The sequence below is a fragment of the Cupressus sempervirens genome, chromosome 7 (genome assembly GCF_028749045.1).
Source record: "Cupressus sempervirens isolate cs-2001-9-10 chromosome 7, ASM2874904v1, whole genome shotgun sequence".
NCBI classification, from domain to species: domain Eukaryota; kingdom Viridiplantae; phylum Streptophyta; class Pinopsida; order Cupressales; family Cupressaceae; genus Cupressus; species Cupressus sempervirens.
The window spans coordinates 745,756,725-745,783,193 of record NC_143124.1 but is presented as its reverse complement, the minus strand read 5'-3'; the positions used below and the strand labels follow the sequence as shown (position 1 = coordinate 745,783,193).

The 26,469-nt window shown below is 36.8% G+C and overlaps 1 protein-coding gene across 1 annotated transcript in view; it reads left to right on the top strand.

Annotated features, from left to right (window-relative positions):
* The window catches only part of LOC149549419 (histidine acid phosphatase family protein), a 103,200-nt gene extending 78,940 nt beyond the window's left edge, over positions 1-24,260 (top strand). The window contains exons 7-11 of the mRNA XM_089792799.1: positions 2,460-2,598; positions 3,781-3,885; positions 4,031-4,257; positions 23,682-23,723; positions 23,852-24,260. Of these exons, the coding sequence (XP_089648925.1) occupies positions 2,460-2,598; positions 3,781-3,885; positions 4,031-4,257; positions 23,682-23,723; positions 23,852-24,019 (681 nt within the window). The 3' untranslated portion in view covers positions 24,020-24,260. The remainder of the gene's footprint in view (positions 1-2,459; positions 2,599-3,780; positions 3,886-4,030; positions 4,258-23,681; positions 23,724-23,851) is intronic.
* Positions 24,261-26,469: the final 2,209 nt, after the last annotated feature.

Here is a 26,469-nt window from a genome sequence, read left to right as displayed (position 1 = left end):
GCAATTTCCGCAAGGGCAAAAAAATCTCCCAAGTGCCAAATTTCGGGCGGGTGGGGTTTTGTAAAATTTCCGTGAGGGTGAAAAAAATCTCCCAAGTGCCGAATTCTCGGCGAGTGGGGTTAGCAATTTCCGCGAGGGCAGAAAAATCTCCCAAGTGCCAAATTCCGGGTGGGTGGGGTTTTATAAAATTTCCGCGAGGGCGAAAAAAATCTCCCAAGTGCCAAATTTTGGGTGGTGGGGTTTTGCAATTTCCGCGAGGGCGGAAAAATCTCCCAAGTGCCAAATTTCGGGCTGGTGGGGTTTGCAATTTCCACGAGGGCGGAAAAATCTCCCAAGTGCCAAATTCCGGGCTGGTGGGGTTTGCAATTTCTGCGAGGGTGAAAAAATCTCCCAAGTGCCAAATTCCCGGCAGGTGGGGTTTTGTGATTTCCGCGAGCGTGGGAAAATCTCCCAAGTGCCAAATTTTGGGCAGGTGGGGTTTGCAATTTCCGCGAGCACGAAAAAATCTTCCAAAGTCCAAATTCCGGGCGGGTGGGGTTTGCAATTTCCGCGAGCATGGAAAAATCTTCCTCTTGTGCAACATCCTCATCAGTGCTGTCTTCTTGCTCATTCTGTTTCTCATCATCCAAATGAACTTCTTTCAAATGCACCATTCCTTTTCCAAGACAGGAGTGACCATGTTCCCTGGGTTCTTTGCAAGCGAAACATAATTTTCTTCTTCATAATTCATTTTGTGTCTCTCGCCCAATTTTGGAAGGTATGTTTCTTTGCTAATTGAAACTTATGTTCTTTGCTGATTTGAACTTTTCTTATCAGATTTCCAAGGAGTGAAATCTTTCCTTTGTGACTGGTAGGAAGGTGTAACTTCTAATTCATGGTTAACCTAATGTATCATTTAATGAACTAAGCCTATGAGCCTTAACCAAACCTTTTAATTTGTCAGGTAGGTCTTCAACGAAGAGCATTGTTACCCTTTTCTAGTGGCATATCAGGGACCGTTATGGATTTTTTTGGAATTCATTAATGTAAGAATCCAGATTGATTGAGCTGTGCCAATTTATTGTAATAGACTTCTATGTCTTTCCAGTCAAAGCGAGTAATCAGCTTTTTGACAAACTCTTGATAAGAATGAAGCATGGCCTAGTGTGGAGTTGGATATGAGATTTCTGGTGGAGTCCAATGATTTAAAAGTGACTGATGTACACCAGAATAATGATGAATGATGTACATTTAAGATCTAAAAGTGATTAATGTGGGAATATCCAAAATGTTGTAAATTTTGGTCTTTGCCAGTTCTATAGAAAGTGCACATGCTAGCTTGTCAGCATAAGATTCAAAAAGTTATTTTAGGGGAAGAAAGGGGCTGGCTTCCATCTAGGCTGTGCAATGACATGTCTTCTACTGGCAACTGAAAGCTTAGCATGTGGATTAACTTTAGATTTAGGTTAGGCCAAATAATGCTCAAGGAGGAGTTGGTTTGCAAGATTTATTCCTAGAGATGAAAATCTAGACATGATAGTAGTGAGATTTAAAGCTTTGGAAAAAGCAAAGCAGTGAGATTCATGGAATCAGTCACAAACCATATCAGGCACTACATCTGAAGAAGTAGCCCCACCGTGCATCTTCCCAGGTTGCTGCATTTTGCATGAAGGGCAACATTCATGAGGATTATTTTTCAGGTTTTGAGCTCAATACCCACCCGACGATAGTGATTGTTGGGCCAATTCAGTGTGTATTGATGTCACATGTGAATGGCATCTTTGTGTTTTCTTTCTCTGTTGTATATGTCCTTTAGGAACCCCATGTATTTCTCTGGATCAGGTTCTAATGCTTAACATTTCCTCATGCTCCCTGCACCTGAGTAAGCATAGTACAGAGTTTCATCTATACATTGACTATCAATGGTATGACAATTTAATCATATTTGTGCCTATTTCATTTCTGTTTTTGTATTTTAAGGTCCTAAAATCTTTCCTGATCTTACCTTATTCTTTTCTTGAATGTGTGATCCTATAGATCCCCATGATATGAAGCAAAAATAAACATTTATATTGAAATCTATGCTTATATTAACTGCCTATACCACTCCTCAACATTAATTTGCATTTGTTTTTGTCTATTTTCCCCATCAGTGGCTGCCTTGGCTATTGCTGTCTAATAAATATACTGCTTCCTTTTTGCCTAAAAGACACATGAAGAGTAGAATTAACTATTTATCTTGATGCATGATTTCATAGTCAGGCTGAACACTTATGCCAATGGTCTTTTTCTAAATTTGTGAATGGGTTTTTATCATGAAATAAATCTGGTTACATGAGCTTGGTTTAGAAAGGATTAGTACAGATGAAAATGGTTATGATATACAAAATAACTTTGGCCAACTTTTGTGACCTTTTGTAAAAGTACATTGTAATGCACTTAGAGTGAATTACTGATCATAAACCAAATATTGTATACAGGTGGAACTGCTTGAGTGGGCTGATGATACTGAGCTGCATCATCTTAAAGGATATGGAGAATCGTTAAATTACCGTATGGGGGTACCTTTGCTACAAAATGTTGTTAAGTCCATGGAGCAAGTTATACTGGCACACGCAGGTATCCTTATGTTGTAATGCATTCCATATTTACAAAAAAAATTTGTTTTACATGTTTCATGGCAAAATTTGTAGACAAAAGTGTTTTCTTATTTCTGATCATTCATAGTGCCTATTGATGGTTGCAAGAACAGTGCGCCAAAAGAAGGGTTTATCATTTGATTTTCTTTTTCTCTTGTTGCCCATAGTGTTGAGTTAAGAAGATGATAATTTTGTAATTCTGAAGAGAGATGCAATCCTGTTAATCACTCGCAGTGTCTCTTGCTTTGTACCAGAGAAGCAAAATCTACAATTAGAATCTTGTTATTTAAGTTCCTACCTAACATTCAGCAGAAACAAATTTAAATTAATAAACTTCAGTAGTTGCAAAGTGATGCCATAAAGACAAAACCACTGCTTCATAATTTTATACATTTCAGTGTGTCATTCGTTGGAAATTCAAGAAAAATGCTGCTGTTGATCGCTTTTCTTGTAAGTCCTTGCAAAGTACTTTCAAGCTAAGTTGCTGCTATGTGTACGGGGCATGGGTATCTAACGAGAACCCAGTATGTGGGTACAGGCAAAATATTTTAAAGGGATGTTCTCATGATCAATCTTGTGCTATCTCTCCCTAGATTCAGATGTTAAGAGTGCAGTCATTTAGATGGGGTTTGCTATTTTCATTTGATCACATAATTTGCAATTACTGATCATAGATACATGTTGCTTTTTAAATTTTCCGTGTATACAGTCTTAATTTATTACCACTTTTGAAATACAGTTTCTTCTTCAAAAAGTCTGCACTCTAAATCCAAATAGATACTTTGAATAGATATTTATTTTAGGATCAATACTTCATTCCAAGGTCTCATATAATGCCCTGCTCTTTGCATAAAGTAGGTTCTTATTCAGAAAGGGAACTCTTTTCTTTTACTCTCTTAGAAGTAAACAAAATGTGGATGATATTATCTTGTCATTTTTCACATATTTTGTTATTAGTACTCCAATTAGTTTTAGATAGTGATGGCATATACTACCATTTTGTTTCACATTTCTTGTCTGCAACTCCACCTTTTCAGTCATGTTGGATAACATAAATGTATTCCAATGATGAGTTAAGTAGCCTCATATCAATATTTTTTCATTGAAATTTCCATTGTTATGTGTTAATAGATATCTATTGTCTCCCTACTTTATATTTCAGGTCCTCATAGAAAAGGTTCTGTAGAGAAGGCTCGGTTACGGTTTGCGCATGCTGAGACAATCATACCTTTTACCTGCCTTCTTGGTCTATTTCTTGAAGCCTCTGGTGAGTTTAGTCTTTGATACTTTTAAAAGAAAATATTTGCATGCTTTCATCTATTAATTATGTAAATTATAATCTCATTTGCATCTCCTTTTCCCCCTTTTTTCAGCATGTAATCCTTACTTACCTAAAAGTTTTTCTTTATCAGATATTTACAAGATACAAACTGAGCAACCTTTAGAGCCACCCCCTAAACCTCCTCAACAACGGAGATGGAGAGGCAGTACAGTGGCACCTTTTGCAGCAAATAACATGCTTGTCCTATATAAATGCCCTGCTAAGAATGTGATGTTTGAAAAGGTCACCTCCACAGGGGAACAGGATAACAGATTTTTTGTTCAAATTTTACATAATGAAAAACCAGCTTCTATTCCGGTGAGATTCTCTAAATCTTTACTTTTTTTGCAGGCTCTCTGCTTTAATTGGAATTGATATACTGGAAACTGACTCTATTATAAACTTTTTCCAAGAAGTTTTTCCCTTCCCATAAATTTTACTTGTATCTTTATATTACTGGATCTTCACAGAGTTTTTCTTTAGTACATCACCTTTAACTCATTAAAACATGTCCAATAATGTTATCTTGCAAGTCATACCAAATTTGCAATTCTAGGTCTTTTTGATGTACAAATAATTTTGTTTTTCACTATTTAAGTTTACTTTAGTTTAGCTAGGTAGCTTAAGACTGATTATGTCATTTTATGCATATAAGCAATACATAATATAGAAAATTCAAAATTTACCTCATGTAGTGGAAAGTTCAGTCTTAGTTAGCATCCTAGTTCACTGCTCAATATAAGTTAATATGAAATAGATTTTTAGGTTTAAATCTCAATCAACTTGGAACAAGGGAGTTTAACTCACAGTAAAATTGAGTTAGCTTTAAGTTATTCTTCCCAGTTGACCAAAACAATTCAGTTTGAGTTTGGATTTATTATTTAGAAGCATTATACTACTCTCCCATCAAATCGACAAGATTCTATTCATATGGGTTTGATGTCTCTAGAGAATCCTTTGTGTGAATTCATTTATTGAATTTAACATGGTTTTAGAATTTGGATACCTTTGCCTCCTTTGCTTCTTGACATTTTTTGCGTGACAAGTGTCTTTTAGATCATTTAGCTTTTGAACTTGTCATTTATTATGGAGCATGAGGTTTTTATTGGATATTTTGAAACCACATAGAAAGAACACGTGTTCTTATGCTATGTGCAAAAAGTAGACAAGTCAGTCATAACCTGTTTAAAAGTCAATAGGTTAATAGCTATGTTACATGGGCATGTGTTTCTAGTCCCTAGGGGGACTTGTCCCTATCCCTGAAATGTTTTGGGGATGGTGGGACAAAAAGGAAACATCCCCCAACTGCCCCTAATTTCAAAACATTGCAGGAAATGACCCTTAGCATTTGGGAATGGCTAGCTGTCCTAGAATACCGAGGGGATGCCTGAAACATCCCCTATCTGTCTTCAAAATGGAAAAGTGTCCCCTTCACATTTGGATGTTTTTTGACATTGAAAGACAAAAAATTACTTTTTAAAAGTAACTTTTTTTGAAGTGGCAAAGTGGGGGGCCTAGAAGATTTGAATTCATGTCCATGGATGATAAAATTCAAATGAAGTTTGGCATGGGCAAACATTTGGCTATTCGATGACTCTCAAAGATTGCTAGTTCATTTGTTGCAAAGAGGAATTGGTCCACCTATGGCTTCATTGACAAAATCAAGAGAAATACACCTACTTCAAAATGAGCTGAAAAGATTGTTGCAGCTCATAGTGTTTTGAGACTTCGGGACTGACATTCTACAAAGTATCAATAGACACCAACAACATGATGGGATATTGATCTTGAAGATGTTACACAAATTAACGAGAAGGAGGTGCAACCAAGATTGGCTATCATAGGATGATCCAATGCTACCATTAGTGCCTCAAATGATTCTGAGCTTTTGGATATTGATAGCTAGAACGAGGCTTAGTTTCATAGTTTGTGGTTGTGTCCTATTATATTTTGTTTGAAACTTTTGGATACATATTTGAGACATTTATATTGATAGACCATGGTTTTGATGGTTGAGGCTATTATTATAATGTTGTTATTATCATTTATGTTGTTATACTACTATTGTAACTCGTGAATCCTTAATCTATTTGCATATTGTCCTAGTATCAATAATAATTATTGACATATCTCTCTTTATCTATCATATCTCAATATCTTTTGAATATATATTTTAAAAACTTGTATATTGTTGTACCTATTTTTGGCCCTTTAGGAAACGTCTCAAAACGCATCCCCTACTCCCCCTTGTCCCCCTTCTTGAAATGTTGTGGAACGTAGGATAATATCTTATACAAAGGTTAATTAGTAACCATCGTAGCATCACATTTACATGCCATTTATATGGTGTGGCAAAAGTGTGAATGAAATTCTTTTATTGTGGTTTAAACTAAGTAAAACTTGAGAAACTAAAAGTAGTATCACTAAAAATGATAAAAAAAATGATTTTGCTATGTTAACGATTGTAGAAAGAGGTAAAAAATATTATAATGTTAATAAACATAATGCATTGAAAATTCCCTTTATTAAAAAAATGATTTAGAAAACAAAACTATTTTACTTTAACCTAATAGGTTCTAACTTCTGTACAAATTAATTGGCTAGTCCTAAAATAGTAGGAAGCTGATATTTTCATTGACTACAACTGTCTATTTTAGGGATGACCTAGTTTTTTTTTGAAATTGAAGCCCTTGTCATGTAGGAGTTGATGATGATTTCAACCCATAACCCAATAATTATTTGCAAGCACACCACGTCACAAAGAGAAATCAATTAAGATAATTTGTTGAACACAACTTGAGAAATTTTTATTGATTGCACAAGAAGATAGTGGGATTACAATTGTGATTGATTATAATGCATAACAAATTGCTTTAATAACAAGCAATAGCCCTAATAATAGACAAAAACCAAAAAATGACCTAAAGCTCAACTAGAGCCCAACTAGACTAAATTATGATAAATTAGGCTCAATTAAAGTTCCCTTAAGTGATCTTAAGCTAAGCATGCATGTGCATGATTATGGATGAGATTATTGGCTAAGGAGGGCAAAGGAAAGATAGGTTGTTGGCTACCCAAGCCAAACAACACCCACAACATATCAAGAAACAATTAAGTCATAGGAATCATGGGAGGCAACAAGCACATTTTTTAGAGAGCCCATTGAAGGTTCATATCGTAGATGAAAATGGGATAGTGGAGCCCATGCTTAATGGACCATCCACTAATGTCATGTTTTTAAATGAAGATGAGGACAACCATAATGCAAAATTGGTTGAGCCTTTGGTCATACATGATGAGTTTGACGAGTTCTCTTCCAGAGGCTCACTAGGTAGAACCTACTTTTTGAAAAGCTTGATGGATTACCCATGAATGGTGGCCTAGTTGCTTTAGATTTGTTTGAGCATGAAGAAACTCTTGGAGCAATTATTGATATGCTACTTCCACAAAATGCATATGGAGCTATTATCTTTTCAGGGAATGAGGTATGTATGATCATTGTTCCTCGTGTTGGGTGGCATTTACTTACAATAGCTGGTTGGAGGAGTTGGAGGATTTGTACCATCCTATCCTTGGTAGAGGTTGGAATAATGATAAGCTCCCATCATCCTTTGCCATTAGAGGCACTTGTATTTTTAGTTGGAGTGATGTTCTGAGGTGGATGGATGATGTTTTTCTTTATAATAGCAGCAAATGGTAGATTGACTTGATTGATTATGTACGTAGGATGGTTTGGAATCTGGTTGTTGTCATGGTTGATGCATTGTTTTTATTGGATTTTGATGGATTGCTTCCCAACTTTTGGCTTAGTGTTGTTATTGTTTGAGTAGCACAATAAATAGTTGGAGCAGAGTTCTTGAGGTTGATGTGGGACCTAGGCTTTTGGTTTCTGTGTGCAAGTGTGGATTGCTTGTGGGCAAGCAATCTCTCCAAGAAGGGAGGAATGCAATGTTCCCAAGTTTTGGTGAGATAAATAAATTAAATTTAATAATTCTGAAGTTATCCAAATAAATAAAAATTAAAAGCATGAGTTTCTTATAATTAACTTAATTAAAACGTGACTAAAATAAAATTATATTATAAAGTCACTTTAATTAATAAAGTCCTCCAACTTACTGAAGAAACTACTTGATGTGGAAAGTTCTACAAGGCTCAGTGATTGTTATAAAAGGATTGGTTTGCAATGGATTTCATATGTTCAAATGTTATTTCAATTTGATGAATTGTCTAATGCATTTGCATTAACTCAATCTCCAAGGATACAAACCTTTAGCATATTGATTGAAGTGTTGGATGAAATCTTGCTTCTTCTCCATGGAGGAGATCAAAGCGCAGTGGTCACTATAGAGCAAATTGTGGAGTTTTCATCAGAGACACATTTGCAGTAATGAAAGTCATTTGTAGATCTGAGCTAAATAAAATAATGTATTCTGAACGCTTTATATATTTCTGAATACTATTTGCAAGGTCTCTCTGATATTATATTCAAAGGATATATACCATTCTTAATAAAATATTATTTAATCCATGTTACTGTTGTGCTTTGATGGATATTGCGAATGTTTAAGAATTGCTGAAAATACATTTGTTGTAGTGAGAAATATATCGAAATATATAAGAAAATGTATTTAGTACTTTGGACGGAATTATTGGCATGAAGAAATTATTTGGGCTTCATTGACAAGCTTAATATCTATTTTATGGAAGCAAGAAAAATAATGTTAATGATTTAATCATTGGATTACTTGAGCAAAGCTTTATTGGTATCCCATAATTATTTGAAATTGTCTAAGGCTCGATTTAGTATTTGTGCGAAGACTATTGTAAATATATATATACACACACTCTCTCTCTTTCTCTCTCTCTCTCTCTCTCACACACACAAGGCTTTATAATACTCTAGCAAAACATTGGAAGAAATATATTTTCGTGAATGGAAAACATTGTTGTCAACCAAGAATCCAGAGTGTCGCTATCATTCTCTAGTGGATAGCTAAATATTAGTGTCCGTAGCTTATGCTAGTATAGACTTTTTGTATTGTATTGATGCGATTGTGTGATGCTGAGGGGGTCACCATGTATGTTGTTGGGCTTCGACATCATTGTTTTGGAAAGACCTTTCTGATTTGCTTTTTGGGCTTGATGGGAGCTGTCGAATATTCCTATATTATTTGCTTGTGCCTAGATATCCATATCTCTTGAACATGCATGGTATAAACTATCTCTGCTTGCCAATGATATTCATGATAGTTGGGATTTGAGGTATGCATGTTGGTAGTTTAGACTCAAAAGTAAGGAAGACCCTAGGACAGCTAAGAGTCTAGTGCCTTTTAGCATCCGCTTCATCTGCTTTCAATGGAAACACAATTGAAGACAAGTGCTGAAGTTCATTTTTCAGACAGCATATTCAGATGGCTTAATTTCTGCTACATCATAAAGAGGTTAGATTGTTAGCATTTCTCCCTTGAAATTTCAGCCATGAATGCAATTCTGATATCAATTTGGGAAATTAGTCACATCTCAATCCTTGTCACTTATTCTCAAATATGACTTTGGATGTTGTTGTACAAACTTACAGTCCACAGTGGGAACTTCAGCAATTACTTATTTGACATTGCATCATAATTATTTGACAAATTGCCTTGTAATTGAATTGGTAATTAAGGGCTGTATTTAGGTCAGATTTGGGGTGGTATATTATAGCACGAGTATGTGCACAATTATGTATTGCAATAGCATGCAAATATGCATGATGGAAGAACTATGTATGATCTACTATCCCCCCAACAATGCATTAAATCAGTCCTAACAACAAGGCTTGATTAGGTACCCATGTATAAACTAGTGCAACTCTCAGATATGGAGGAAAGGGAGGACAGTCCAATGGAAGAAAACTCCACTCCAAAAGAGAGAAAAAGCAATGTGAGAGAGATCACGTGACAAGAATGAAATCAAACACATAAGTACAATGAATCCCTTTGTGGGAGAGAAAATGCGAGACATTGTATCCTCCTCGTAGTGAGGAAGCTCCAATGTTGTAAGGGAATGATAAATGATGAATGCTAAAGATGATCCAAAAGCGACGAACAATGTTCCTCCCATTGGGAAGAAACATATCCATTTCCAAGGTAGAAGCAGCTCCATGAAAGATGGAAGGATTGATCTCATGATGTTTGCCATGGGGGACTGCTCAACTCTACACATGTTTGAGTCAAAAGATGCCAAATCAATCTAAGAAAATCCAAACAACTATGAAGATACTTGTTGAACAGTCCTTAAAGGCACTAAAGATCAGATGACATGAATGCACAATTTGTAATCAAAAGGGGAAATAAAGATTCTCAATAACACCCACAATGTTTTTAACGTATGACTCAACAAATAACCTTCGAATAATTGACAAGAAGTTATGTCACAATGTTCAAATTAGAAGGGAGCTCTCAAACCTGTTGAATTAAATTAATTGGGACCATGCATGAGCCAATGCCAAGGTCATTACTAACAACAAAAGATGAGTATTTAGATGATGTCCCAATATTAGGAGTGTAGATTGAGAGACAAGCACGACTTGTGGTATACTCCAGCATATCTAAAGTACTCCAATCGTAGGGTATATAATCTGCATTTGCAAGAGGAGTAAGACAATCTGGGGCAGTATCATTTGGAAATGGAGAAATGTGATGGTCTCCATAGATCTTCCAAAGCTGAGCCCAAAGTGTCCAGTTAAAGAACACAGTTTTATCATCAAGACTAGAATCAAGCACTCCTGCAATATGGTCATTATTGACCCTACAAGCATATTTGCCTTGAGTCTATAAAAATAAAGGCAAAAAATCAAGCCAACTAAGATGTGTCAGGTTGCCATGTTGCGAAGGCTCGTAAGTGCACTTTGCCAGGTTGATAACAAAAGGATGAACAAAAAGACCCACGATTCAGATTTCAAAAATTTCAGTAGATATAGATCAGATCAAATAAAGCCCTCTCAAAAGAAAATATCCATTCTAGGTGCCAAAATGTCCAAGTAATTGATCAGATAATGAAAACACAGAAATCTGAATAAAATGTATGCTGGAAAAATATGGAAAAGTGCATGTATAGATATGAAGAGCTCTAAATCACCTTTTCAGTGCCACAAAATCACAAAAATTGGAGATGGTGAAAAGTTATGAGTTCGGGAGCTAAAACTGAAGATCTGATTTAGGCTGAGTGTAGCTAAACAATGGAGTTGAATCTGATTATGAGGCCACCACTTCTAGATAGTGCTTGGAACTAGGTTTCCAATGATATCTCGTTTGCCCATTTTTGATGCTGTATGCAAAAGTTATACCCAATTTACCAGAATAGGTTGAAAATTAAAAAAACAAAGAAAGGGGAATCTTGGTACCTGCTGATGTCATCACAGGGAATATTCCAAGAATATTTTTGTCAGTGGAAAAAATAAGCACTGGAAAAAGGTAGTTCCCTATTGGAATATTCTTATCTGTTGGAGTATACCTTCCCAAAAAGATGCATGTGAATGGGAAAAATTTCTGCTAGGATTACGAGTTCTTAAACCCATAGTCAAATTTCAGCTTTAGCTTGGCACCCCAAATAGTATGCTGCTGCATGAGGTATGGTGTGATGCCTGCATGGGAAGGCAAATGTTGGTTAGGTGGTACACATGTGAGGTGGCTGCATGGGAAGGCAAATGTTGGTTAGGTGGTACACATGTGAGATGGCTGCATGGGAAGGAGTGGGTCCCTCCCCCACCCACCCTTAAAGAATTATTTTGTCAAGTAATTTCAAAAAAAGTGGCACAGATGTTGATGTAAGAACTTTTCTGTGAAAAACATATGTTTTCCAACTTCTCAGGGTTTGGCAAACATGCAGTCAATATTTATGTTTTTGCTCATTCTAAACAGAATGGTATAGCCAAATTAAATCCAAGGTGCTCCTAAAATTCTCAAAGGGTAGCTCCTAAAATATGGACACGAAGTTATCAGATCTGCTTTGATACGATGTGGGAGTTGATAATTTCAACCCAAAAACCAAGAATCGTCTACAAGCACATTAGTGTAACAAGGAGAAATCAAGCAATATAATTTCCTCAGCAGAACATGAGAATTCTATATTGATTGTACAAAAAGATATTGGGATTACAGTTTAGATGAGTTAAAATTTACAATGCATGATGAATTGCTTGTTTAGAAAGTAATAGATCTAATAATAATGAAAATCTAAATAGGAAACTAAGCTTAGGTAGACTTAGGTAGACTCAAGTAAAGCTTCCCTAAGTGATTGTAAGCTAAGCATGCATGTGCAGACAGGTGTTCATTGTGCATGAGATTATGCATGAGGATGTGCACAATTATGTAATGCAAAAACATGCAACATGTATGATCCATGCTCTAACATGTCAATATATGACTTAAAAGGAAAATCTTCTTTAGTATTAAAATTTTAACTAAAAGAAAAATCTATTTGAAGTAAATTTTTTTTTTTGAATGTAGTCTTAACTTTAAACTTAAATATCCTATCTTCTTGCACTTTTAGCATTTTGCCTTGAAATTTAAGAACAAAAAAATATAAGTATACATACTACAAAGTGGAACCAATTTTGTAGACATCAGCTATACATTAAAGATTATTTTTTAGACATCAGCTACCCTAAGGATGTGTTTGCGTGGATGTATAAGGACTTGAAAGGGGTACCACCAGAATTATGCGTATACCACTGATAGAAGGAGCAGTACCTGTTTGGAAGTGGCTGTACCGGATGAACATAAACTATGCTGCACACTGATGAGATCAACCAAATGCTTGAAGTATGTATTATTTTTAGGATATAGACGAGTGAGTGGGTATCACTGATTGTGATATCTCTGAAGAAAGACACCACTCAGATAAGGATATGTGTGGACTTTCAAAGCTTGAATGCAGTAACGGTTAAGGACCCGTTCCTGATACTGTTCACTGACAGTATTTTGGAAGAAGTTGCGGAGCATGAGATTTATTCATTCATGGATGGATTTTCTGGATACAACCAGATATCCATCACAAAAGAAGATAGGCTTAAAACAACTTTCATAGTAGAAGATGGGGTATATGCCTACAACAAAATGTTGTTCGACCTATGCAATGTTCCGGCAACGTTTCAAAGAATTATCTTGCACATCTTCGATAAGATTTCAGTCAGAAACTTCAAAGCATTTTTGGACAATTTGTCAATTTTCAGTGCGAAAGACAAGCATCTGATCGCACTAAGAGAGTGCATGGAAAGGTGTAGACGAGCAAGACTGGCACTAAACCAGAAGAAGTGCAGATTTATGGTACTGCAGGGGAAGCTATTGGGACACATTGTGTGCAAAGCAAGATTAAAGACAGATCTTGATAAAGTCCGGGTAATCTTGGAAATGCCACCTTCGACAAATGTGACCGAGGTAAAATCATTTTTGGGACATAGGATACTAGCGAAGGTTCATTAAGAACTTTTTGAAAATATCTTACCTGCTTGACAAACTAACATGCAAGGTAGAACCCTACAAATGGGAAACAGATCAAAATGAAGCCTTTGAGGGATTGAAAACATGCTTAGCCATAACACCTATCTTGGCTTACCCAAATTGGGACAAGGAGTTCATGAACAGGCGATCAACATTGGCACGGACAGGCGATCATGAATTGGACCATCTAGTGTACTTTGCAAGTAGACTATTGTCCAAAGCAAAGAAGAATTATAATATAACGGAGCGGGAGGCTCTCGGAATGGTGTATGTCGTGTAGAAGCTTAGACATTATCTACTGACAACTCCATTCATATTTTATGTAGATCATCAATTGCTGTTATATCTCATGAACAAACCGATCATCCAAGGACGGATAAGTAGATGGTACTTATTGTTGCACGAGTTTACATTTAAAATTGTAGTACAACTTGGGAAGAGCCATGTAAGCGCAGATCATTTATTAAGGATCAAATCAGGAGAACCACCGGAGGGAGTCAATAACGATTTTTGCGACGCACAACTATTCCAGATTGTCGTACTACGATCCTAGTACGCGAGTATCAGGGAATATCTTTCAACGGGGTAATTTCCTTGGGAAATGCTGCCAAGTGAAAGGCGAAAATTGGTGCTGAGAAGTTGGATGTTCTAGTTGATTAACGGATTGCTGTATAAGATGGGACCCAACCAGATTCTACGGCGATGCATTCTAGAGGAAGAAATCCTAAAGGTATTAAAGGAAGCACATGAAGGACTCGTAGGGGGACATATGGGGCTAGATACAACTACGCAGAAGATACTTCTGGTAGGATTATGGTGGCCAACTGTGCACAACGACGCCAGGGAGTGGGTGGTTGTATGCGATACATGTCAGAGTGCCCGAAAACCACTGAAGAGGGTTTTCATGCCTCTGAACCCTTCACACGCACATGAACTATTTGAATGTTGGGGGTTGGACTTTGTTGGACCCCTCAAGGTGAGTAAAACCCGAAGATGCAGGTACATTGTGGTAGCAACATAGTACCTTACCAAGTGGGTAGAGGTACGGGCCCTACCAGACAATTTTGCAGTGAGCATTGTGAGATTCATCTACGAGCAAATTATCACAAGGTATGAAATCCTGCTATAGTTAACAAGTGGCCATGAGGGACATTTTGTCAATCGCATCATTTGGCTATTGACCACAAAATTCAAAATATACCATTCTCTCTCGAGCCTGTACTATCCTAGAGAAAACTAACAAGCGAAAGTTGCATACAAAATCTTGGTTGCAGTAATCTACAAGTCCTGCGTAGTTAAAGGTGAGGATTGGGAGGAAAAGCTGCCATTTGCATTGTGGGCATATTGTACCTTGTACAAAGTCACCATAGAACACACTCCGTTCCAATTGATGTATGGTCAAGAAGCCGTAGTACCAACAGAGTTCATGGTACCAAGTTTGCGAATAGCAATCGAAAACAAGTTGGGAGATATGGAAAGCTTGAGGGAACGATTGCACAACCTGAATAAACTTGATGAATGACGATTACAAGCGCAATGGGCTATCAAAGTTTCACAGTGCAGGTGCAAGGTATGGCACAACAAACACTTAAAACTAAACAAGTTTCAACCGGGTCAACTAGTATTGAAGTACAATGGACATAACGAGATCAAACTAGGCGAATGTAAGGTGAAGTGGGTCGAGCCATATAAAATTCGTGAAGTGGGCGATAACGACACAATAAAGCTATGGACGCTCGACAGAAAGGAGGTGACGGATGTAGTACATGGGTCAAAATAAAAAATCTACGATGAAAGAAAGGTTGCGTGAGAAAAGAAGACTTCTCTGAATGAATAACTCAAAGGCAATATAAAATTATAATAAATAATAGTAATATATATATATATATATATATATATATATATATATATATATATATATATATATATATATATATATATATATATATATATATATATATATATATATATATATATATATATATATATATATATATATAAGAATAATAATTATAATAAGTAGATGAAAAAGAGAGCAGGAAGAAAGAGAACACTATATGGGAAGGAGAAAAACACTGAAGAGGCGTGAAGAGACAAGTTTGGCACAGAATGAGATAAAGATATATACCGTACAACCCTAGGAGATAAATATAATACATATACTGTACAACCAAGTAGAAAATAAAAATGAATCTATCATACGGCCAAGCAGAGCATGACACATTGCACATCCAGCACTGTACAACCAAACTGAGCCAATGAAATTGAACTGATGCAGTACAAGGATATCGTACAGTGTACCGTAGAGGAGGAAAGTACGTGATATCGTACGGCCAAAAGAGGGAAGTCAAATAGTTGAATCTCACTATTGTACGACCTAATGGAAAAACACCTTGCAGACTCTACATAAACAATTATTGCCGTATAACATGGAAGGAGGAGAGATCAAAATATCCACAGTATGACCTTATAGGGAATAATGCTACTGTACTGCCTAATCATATCATACGGTAGTAGTATTATGAACTGGTAGCATTAAGGTGCCTTATATTCCGTATGACCGTACATCACAATACAAGTTAATCCACAGAGGTCGTACAACCAGAGTTAGAGGAGAGCAAGTACAAAGGAGAGTACTGACTAACAAAGGTAAATAGAAGAGAGCATAACACCATAACGCCCAGGCAAAGGAAGAGAGTACAAACTACCGTATGACCACGAAAAGGGAGCTTATAAAGAACACTAGGCCATACCGCCATGCACAACACAAGTAAAAGACATCACGGTTGATTGAGAGAGTAAATAAGATAAGATAAAAATATGAATGTCCAACAAAAGACCACGAAAGGTCTATGGGATTGAGAATTTACAACCAAACAACTGACAACAGTAGGAGCACCAAATGATGTCCAAGAAAAGTGAACAACAATAAACAAGAAGAGAGAGACCAAGGCAAAGACTAGGAGTCCTTCCTTGGTGAAAAGAAATCAGTCACAGAAGGTTAAAACTGCGAGTGGACGGGAGCCCTGAATTGTCTCTGTGAACTTGTGGAGGAGTGTCGTTGATGTAAGAAACCGTTGCAGGTTTGACAGATTTGGAATGACTAGTAGAACTGGATGACCTTTTCACACCCCGTAAAGGAGATAAGGGTGCGAAGAAGGTAGCAATAAGTTGATTAGCGGTATGTCGGTGAGGAAGTAGTGATTGTAAACTACTATCATGGAGTAGAGTGACGTCTTGAAGATGGAGCGCGAGACATTGCTGGTCACAATAATTGAAAAAAGCTGAAAGAGAAAAACAATCTTGAAACAAACTATAAAAGCTCCCTTTGATCTCATAAAAGATAGGGCAACAAAAAATAGTCTCCGTCTCGACCTTTGCTAAAGTACACAGCTTACAGATCCATTCTCCTTTGTCAATATGATGGTCGGTTTGAGCCCGAAGATGGTGAGAACCAACTATGAAAGACCTCAAAGAGATACACAGGGCATGACAACACCGTCGAGATAGGTCACTAGGACAAATAATAATCCCATCACTGATCTCCAGAAAGTGCTTCGCATAGAAGAACATCCTCGAATGTAAAACACTAGGAGGGTTAATCTAAGTTTTGATAATATACTGCCTATAGATATCAAGTCTAACATGCTCATTTAACTCTTGTCGAGAGGGGAGGAGATGAGCAGGGCAATTCAATGAGAAATGATAAGGAGGGAGACGGTCAATATCAATCACAATCGAGCTCAATAGAAAAGATGCCTGAGCATACCAACAACGAGCTTGAGAGCTAGTATTAGAACTCGCAGTAGCAAGAGAAGAACAATATGCCAAGTAGAAGTATCTATCACGTTCTTCAACCAAATTCAAAAAACAAAGTAGGTGATGAAGCAACCAAATCGAATCAAATATGGCCACAAGACTGAAGGGATGAGCACCAAACTCAACAAGAATGATACTATGAGGAGTGAACTTGTGACATCACGAATCATCACTGCACGAATGGACTCACGCAAAGGATTGGGAGACAATAGTTGTGAAACTGTTTTCACCATTGCAACCGTTTCAACAAGCAAAAGACAAAAGAGGTGACAGTTATGCATTTAGTCGGGAAGAGAGTGTGGATGAAGAAATTAGAAGAAGATTCAGCAAGTAGCACAATGAACAAGAATGTACAGGCTTTACCATCGGGAGTGCGTATTGCAAGAAGTACAGGCAAAAAGAAGGCAAGGGCACAACTGGCTGCAACTACGCACCTCACACCTTAGAATGTGGTGTTCGAGGGTTTGAACGGGTTAGAGTGTAGGAAGTGGTGTCAGGAAGCCCCAAATGACCACTTTGCGAAGGAAAGCATACAGAGGGCATAGGTGGAATGGGCACTGTGGATATTGGTGTTCTACATTCGCGACTTCGAGGGTTTTCTCCGCACCATGTTAGAAGCCTATGATTGATTTTTGTGAAGGAGTTCATTTCCGTACTTGGGACAGAATCTCGTAATATCTTTTAGAGCCGCAGACTTCACCAGGATGTTCGACATACCAGGTCATGCGTAGGGAGGAAGGAAAATCAATAATAAGCCAAAGAAATTGAGTTGGGAAGTCAAGGCGTAGCTAGTAAAACTAGTGTGTGGGAAACGACTTGAGGCAGAAAGTGAAGCCTTAATGGATTTTTCAAAGGGAAGGGGATTGAAGAAATTCGATGTGTAGGAAGGACATTGGCATTGTTTGATGGACCTAGTAAAAAGTACTCATCGGATTGAGTAGGGCATCAGACATCTCATTTCTACAAGTGACCATAATGAATGACATCATGAATGGCACAGTATATGACTGGGCATCTTTATTGGCTAAGCACACGAATGAGTTCATGACACTGCAACATAAAACATTTTACATGCCACACTACGCCATCGGTCTATTTCTCGATGCTACAACACAAATAATACCTAATGATAGATTGGAGATCAAGCCAGGCCCCACAGAACCAGGGGAGCCTCCGATCATGTAGTGGAAGCACCTTAATACTCTAGGAGGGCAAAAGGCCATCAGATAGAAGAGGTTGCAGCTGGAGGTAGAGAGCTCAAAGCACAGGAACATTGATAGCGGGAGGTAGGACACATCCTTCGAAGACACTGATGACTCAGAGGAGGAAGTGGAGGATGAGGAGGATGATGAGGACGTCGAGGTTATTACAACACCGCCACTATTATTTCCTAGGTCCCTTGCAGCTACATCTCACTCGCACTTGGTTCCTGCAAGCGTTTGCATTCTTGGATTTGGACAGTTTAGGCAGCCTTTGGTTATGACTCTGGTCATCATAGTAGCCAGACTAGTAGCACGTCCAACACCTCGACCATCAGTCCCAACAACAACACCTTCAGGAGTTGCCAAGCCTTCAGTCAATCGAGAGGCTTTGCCAGCTACAACCGTAGGTCCACTAGAGATAGGGTTTGAGACACATACAACCATAGTTGTACTTGATGATGAGGTAGAGACACATGAGGAAGTGATGGAGGTACCTATACAAGCAGAAATAGGTGAGGGTTTGAGGACACCTAGGGTTCACTTAGATGTAGTAGGCTCAGACGTAGTGGTCACAGTAGATGCAGCGTTGTTAGCAATGCTAGTAGCAGAGGAGCAGAGCAGGGCAAACAAATCTCAAAAATTGAGCACATACTTGAGTACGAGGTTTAACTGCGAACCAACACTACGACCATCATGCATTCTTTCACTTGCGAGAGAAGTAGCCTCGAAAGGAGGCTCTCCTGGCACACAAATACAGGTGGAGGGGAGTCGCCCAATGCAGATTGATGAGATACCACACTCCTCGACGGATAGCATTGTAGAGCGAATGATAGAAGCAGTGAAGATGACTATGGGTACCCAACAACCTACAGTGGGGCCGGAGATATCGATGGGAGAGGATGTTGAGACATTTTTGGTTGACATGGTGACTCGGGCTTGCCAAGTGGTGATCTCTGTGCAGAAACGTGCTTTGGATTCAGTGGTACAGGGGTCGGAGCACGTCATATCCTTCATGAGAGTAGGGCGTTCAGTTGCCTTTTCGGTCTACTTTGAGGAACGTGGGTGACCTAGAGTAGAGACTTCAAAGATGCACTAGGATTGGGCCACCACCAGAGAGTCGATTGCGGAGAGCCACATAGAGACTCTGACTTGTGAGGTAGTCCAAATATATCGTGATTCTTATTATGCTCTTCAGAGAAGCTAGGTAGACTAGGTAGTGGCAGAGAGGGCTCGGGAGGAGTCAGCTACCGGGTTAACAGTAGTGAAGGCGAACCTAACTGCAGAGAGAGTAGCTCGAGAGTCAGGAAGAGCAGCTTAGGAGTTGAGAGGATAGCATTTATGGCTCAACTAAATGAGGTTAGGCAGGAGAAGAGTCAGCTACAGTAGGAGTTAGCAGAAAAGGAGGCAGGGCTTGGAGAGATTGCCAAGATAATGCAATCAACCTTGGAGATTCAGATGCAAGCCTAAGCAGATTTGGGAATATAGACCAAGCAAGTGTGTGAGCTACGAGCACAACTGAACGAGTGTAGAGCACAGGGGACGTCTACCACACTAGGGACGCATTCCTCTTCTTCTTAGTTGTTTGAATCTTGATGTAATTAGTGGTTGAGTCATATGTTGAGTTTTGATGTATAAGTTGTCTCAATTTTGTTGTTTGGAGACGACTTTACTTTTTGGGGGGGATGATGTTGTTGGTTAAAACCATATTGTAGTGGATGGGTTGAATTGGTATCCGAAAGGTCATGTGACGATTGAGTTAGCCCTTTGGGAAGTATATGTACATCGCTTGAATGGCTTATGAATCTTCATGGTAATTGGAATTGCATATGTGCTTTTATGAATAAAGTATTTGTTTTGTGTTACATTCTTATCTATTAATGTGATAAGTACCTGTTTACCTTGTACGGTAAACAACCTGTGCATTTGCAGTGATAGCATTCTGTTTGAGGAGGTGAGAACATTTTTTCTTGATGTGCGAATTGATGTATGTCTTAGCAACTCCAATCTTGTGTCATTAATCTTAGACTAATTGTTGCATACACGTGCTCACCATTTTTGTGTGGTGAATTTTTCTTCTTGTATCTGTTTTCACCCATCCGTTGTATAATCTTAAGATGAGAAGAGGGCTCAAGCTATGAGTTTTTTCTATGGCAAGGTACTTTGCTTATGGATCCATTGAGAAAGAAAGACATGGTTTCTCAACCCGAATCTTGCATGATATAGTAGTAAGGACACATGGAAATCCATATTCACCGGAGTTACCTTCAATTCTGTGGAATTATTTCAGATTTATCATTCACAAAAATTTGGAGAAAGTCGGGGCTGCATTTATCAAGTGGGGCCAACATCCATTCTTTTTTTCGAAAGATTTGTGTAACGAGTTGACAACTGCATACACAAGCGTCGACACATAAATTCTCATGTACACAGAAGAGGCTAGTGATGTTTTTCAGAATAGCGTGTATCATTTTTTTGTATCATGAAGTTTCAGATTTACTGTATGTGAGAGAGTGTGATTTCATGAGATAGAATGATCGTTTTTGTGAAGCTGGAGTGATTTGATCTTAATATGGTAGATATAGGAAGAGCTTGGGAGTATTTTTTATTTATTTATTTTTGGTTTCAAAGAAGGAAAAAGTCAAATCTGCAGGCTTGGGGAAATCGAATCAACTCTTACTATGACTACAATATAGACGGTTGGGATAGCTGGGGGACTATTTCTCATTTCTTGCATGATCATGTTTTCATGTCATCAAGAGAGAAGTAGAGCACCCTATTCTTGCCCAGGCTCCACATTCAAGATCCTCGGAAAAATAAAAATGGGTTTGATGGAGAAATTGGAGGTGTTCTTTATCAAGGAGCCTATTATTGTTGCTTCCTGCATCATTGATGAATTTCTACATGTGCAAAGAAGATACATATTTATTTTGAATATTGATCATGAATCTGTATTATATAATATGGTTATTAATTTTTGTTGATGTTATCAGCTAATTAAAGATTGATGTTGATATTAATCATGGGGAGATATTTTTTCTAGAGGGAGATGTTCATTCTCAGAGGGATGAAACATCAACTATCTTATTATGGTTGTTTCTTGTTGAGAGGGAGTGTTTATGGAATCTCCATCATTTTTATACATAATGTTAATGTTATGGTATTATAGATTTTTGAGACTTTTGGTGGAAAAGAGTTTCATCAATGGTTTTATGAGTTATTATTCATGTGAAATTAATAATAAGTAGTAAGGACAACCTGATAACTCTTTTAGTTATGAGAGATTCATAGTGCGCATCATGTAGAGTGAGTCCATGATGTCATCATGTTGAGATATGTCGTGATGGGAGTTGGAAGTAATGTTGAGAAAGTCCATGAGTGTATCACGTTGAGAGAGTCTGTGAGAAAATGGTGGCTGTAAACCTTACTATGTTTCCATTACAACATCACGTTTGAGAGTCCTTTCTGAAATCTGATTTTGATTCTTGCATGTTTGTTATGTTGAGAGATTCCATGACACCATCATGTTGAGCAAGTCCATGATGAAAGTTGAATGTGTTTCTTTTTGCAGGTTTCCATGTTGAGTGATTCCATGATTATGATAAATTGATGGGACTATCATGTTTAGTAGGTCCATGATTATTAACAACGGGTTCTCTTATTGTCATGATGAGAGATTCCATGACAGCATCATGATGAAAGCTGGTTATGTTTCTTGCAAGGTTTTCATGTTGAGTAATTCCATGAATTTTATGGGATCTATGTGATTAGATTTTATCATAGACATTGTTGCAGCCTTGTGTGACTGTTCAACTAAAGATCTCTCTTTGGCTAAGAGGGAGCGTTGGAGATTGTTGCTACAATAGAGATCTTTATCTCTAGAAATATGGACGTTATTATCATTATGGTCACCTTCAGCTGAAGATGACACTTATGATTAAATTGTAATATTAAATATAAAGAAGTGTCATTCAACATGCATTGAGGCATGAAAATACGAAGAGTTGTATTTGAATTAAAGAGTTATGTTTTGGAAATTAAAGAAACCTTCAGTTGGAATGTGAAGAGTCTCTCTTTATATTATATAGATATTGCATCTAGTGAAAGGCATTGTACAATTTGAATTTCATTATCAATAAAAAAGATCTTTTGACTGTGTGTGGCTGGGTTTTTCCCTTCATTCTTAAAGGGTTTTCCCAGGAAATTTCTGTGTCTGTTGCATCTTTTTTGGTTATTGGTTATTGCTGTTTATATGATTTCTGGGTTAAAATCCAACAGATAGAACAACACAACAGAACCATTACAAAATGCCACTATTGGCCATTTTATAATCTGTATAGTGTATTGTAAAGCTTGTAATGCTTTGTATTATTTGCAACCTTTTGGAGTGTAATGCTACTATTGCATAAATACAAACATTTATTATCAATCTTAACTAAAAAATTAGAAAACAAAATAATAACATTATAAGTATATTTATTTTCACTTGACATGTTTATTGGGTGAATCTGATTTCTGATGTTTTGAATTTGATATTCACCTTTTGGAGCCTCAGTGAGCTTTTCTTTAAATTGGCCTTTTCTTTTTCCCGTATATTGTCCACTTTGTTTGTCTAATATGTAGTCCCTTGCGTAATATACATTTTATTTTGGGCTTACTTTGGGGACTTATATTGTTTGCCTATGTGGTGTCATGTCCTTTTTGAGTGATTGTTCAGGTATACAATTTAAGTAGATTATACAAAAGAATTTAAATAGGTTTTTCAATTGCCTAACCCTAAACTAAAACTTTTCAATCCTCTCACGCTTTTAATTTTCTAACTTTTAAACATATAAAGAAAAGACAAAAAAGAAGAAATACATATGAAAAATTTCGGAATCACTTTTTGAAAAACTTAGGAAATGGCAAGGCAAAGAAGATGGGTGGTGTTTATTTTGGGTTAATCGGTGAGCTCTGGTAGTGTAATGCTACTATGCTAATATTTCTTTGTATAGAAAGTATATAGAAAAGCAAGCTTGGGCTCGTAAAATATATTGATAGACTGTATATGTGCTCATGCACGATCATATGTATTCATTTGTTACTTTGCAACTAATTTTGTTTGTTTTCATTTGAATTTATCAATAAATTGAATTGAGATTTTGAAGGAACACTTTTTCATAATTTTTTTCATTTGATAGTTTGTCGCTGATTGATTCAGGAGATTTAACATTTTGTGATATGCCTGATTATTGAAATTCAGGTTTGCAATGGAACTGACTTTTGCCCATTTGAAGTTTTCAAGGTAAGACTCAAGTCTTTCCTTAGTGTTTGCGAGTATGTGCATGAATGCATAGTTGGATTCTATTCTGGTTTTTCTTTCTTTGAAGTTTTCAAGGATGAGACACTCTGAGAGGTGTTTTAACAATGCAGGAAAAGGTTGCAGGTGCACATCTCAGGCACACATTTGAATCATTGTGCACCATTAAGACGGCGACCGAAAATTGCTCTTTGACTTGCAAGCTAATGAGGTTCATTCATAGGATGGTTTTAGGTGAGGGTGCTGAGGTTCATTCTTGTGAAGATAGATCTGAGTTGTGATTATTTCGTAACATTTTACTTGAAGCAAATCTGAGTTGAAATAATTTTGTTATGTATATGAAGCTCTAGAAATGTATGTACTTACATGGAGAATTTTGCAATTTTATTGTCTTACATGGAGAGGATGAAGAGGACAAATTTTGACTGATGATGCAATTGTTCAATTGATGAGTAGAGCCATAATATTTGTAAGGAAGAGTGGACTCTAGTATGTAAGAAAAAGTAGCATCAATTTGTTTCAGCATTGCATAGAAATGTTTGGTCAAGGGTTATCACCAAGTGCCTGAAGTATATGTATTGATGTAGCAAGTAATTTAAGTGACTTCTTTTTTTACTTCCAATCTTAAACGTTAATATGTTGGGCAAAACTGTCTTGCCTGCTTCAATGATCATCCCGATAAAGCATGTGAAAAACTAATATAACTGCTCTTTTATGACAGTTTGCCCACTACCCATCCATTACCTTCCAGTGAACACTTTTTTGTATTTTTTGACTGTAACTGGCATTAGTGCTGGTTTCACATATAAAAAAAATTAGTTCAGGACTTGCAGTATTTAGTTATGGGGAGGCAGTTTTCTGCCGAGTTTCTGCTGAATAGTTTTTGGGATGGTATGCATGTGACAGGATATATTCATGCTCATACAGAGGAGATGGTAACTGTACTGTAGGAATGAATTCTACTCCAATTACCTGTGCTCACAATTGTGGATGTCTGTTAAGAAAATGCATCTGTCTGATCAGTTTTTGGTATCTGCTGAAGTTAGAGCTGCTATGGTAAATCGATGTTGTATAGGACAGAGGAGAGTAGTCTCCTTGTATAGGTTTACAAACACCATGTTTCTATTATGAAACAAGATTGACGAGGAAACCCGATGTGGGAGAAAATGAGAACAAATAATTGCTTTATATATAAACTTGTTCTCTTACAAATATTTGTAGGCTACAACCTACTAGAAGCTCCAACTCCTATGCTTATGAGCATTGACTCTCTAGAAGCTCCAACTCCCACACTTCGCAGGCCTTGACCTATTGAAAGCATCAATTCTCCACAGATGTACTTGTGAGCATGCACCCACTGCACACAATTTTTTTTTCCATCTCAACAATGTTGCTTAACTAACGATAAATCTTTTTATTTTGCTCTACAAATCTATATATATTCCCTTCTTCAATCGTTTGTCATTGTAGTCACCAAATCTGTCATAGGATAATCACAATATATTTTCATTTATGTGAAATACACATTCTTATAGTTATGCAATTTACAATTATCAAATTGATAAATCTGATATTTATTATCATCCTTCAGTTGCACATCCTCTACACATGAACTTTCTTCACTCTTACATCTATATATATTATTTTATATGTGCTTCTTTTATTGATATGCTTTTATTTATTTTATATTAGCACACGTGCGTGCACACACACATATTCAATGATCTTCCTACTTTTCTTTCTAAATCACCATACCTCTCTTCTCATCTGCTATGCTCTTATCTACACCTCATTTTTCATTTCAAATTTCAATATATATTTATATACTTTTGACAAAGAAATGTCTTTATTAGTGCCCATAGGCATTCTACGATGATAGAAAGAGTAGAGTGAGATGGTGTGAGTGTGTTAATGTTAACTTTAATCTTTCTAGATTAAATTTGGCAACCATCTACACGTCAAAATTTTAAATTTTATTATAAATAGAAATACTTTTAAAAATAATTTAATTAACACCACATAAAATATTTGTTAAAATTATAATCTTTAGAGATATATATCATTTTTTTTGAAATTAAAATAAGAAGCTTAAGTTAGGGCAAAAAAAAAAGAGATAAAGGAAATATAAATAGTTTTGGGTGTTGCAAATTAAATTTTAATAATCTTGTAGTGAATATCTATTGACATTTCTTTAGATTGATTTCTTTAAGATATCTATACTAGTTTTATTTTGTAATAAATAATAACAAGCGTGGCCTTCTAAGCAATTAATCCTCAACGTCGATAACCATAGCTCTTCAGGTGTAATAATTTATAATTAAACAGTAGATGGAATTCATTTTTGGTTTGCCAGATAATCATACGATGACTATCCTTGTGTCGAAAAACTCCATTTTAAAGATAATCACTAAAAACAAGTCTTTTCCATCATCCAAGACTATACTTCGCTTCAGATCTCAACTTCGTTGATATGCAAGTCAATTATTTTAAAAGGTTGATAAATATATCGTTTTGAGAACTATATGATGTGTGATTTACTCCAAACATATCCGCTTGCACGGTGGATGAATATTGAGCATTGCTTGAACATTATTTATCTTCCACCTTCAAACTAACTTTAGATATTCACATCGCTATTCATCTGTGTTTTCTCAGTCTTACCATTGTTTATTTATTTATTGTGGTATACAAGTCTTCAAATACTATTATTTCTCATAACAGACGATGCTTG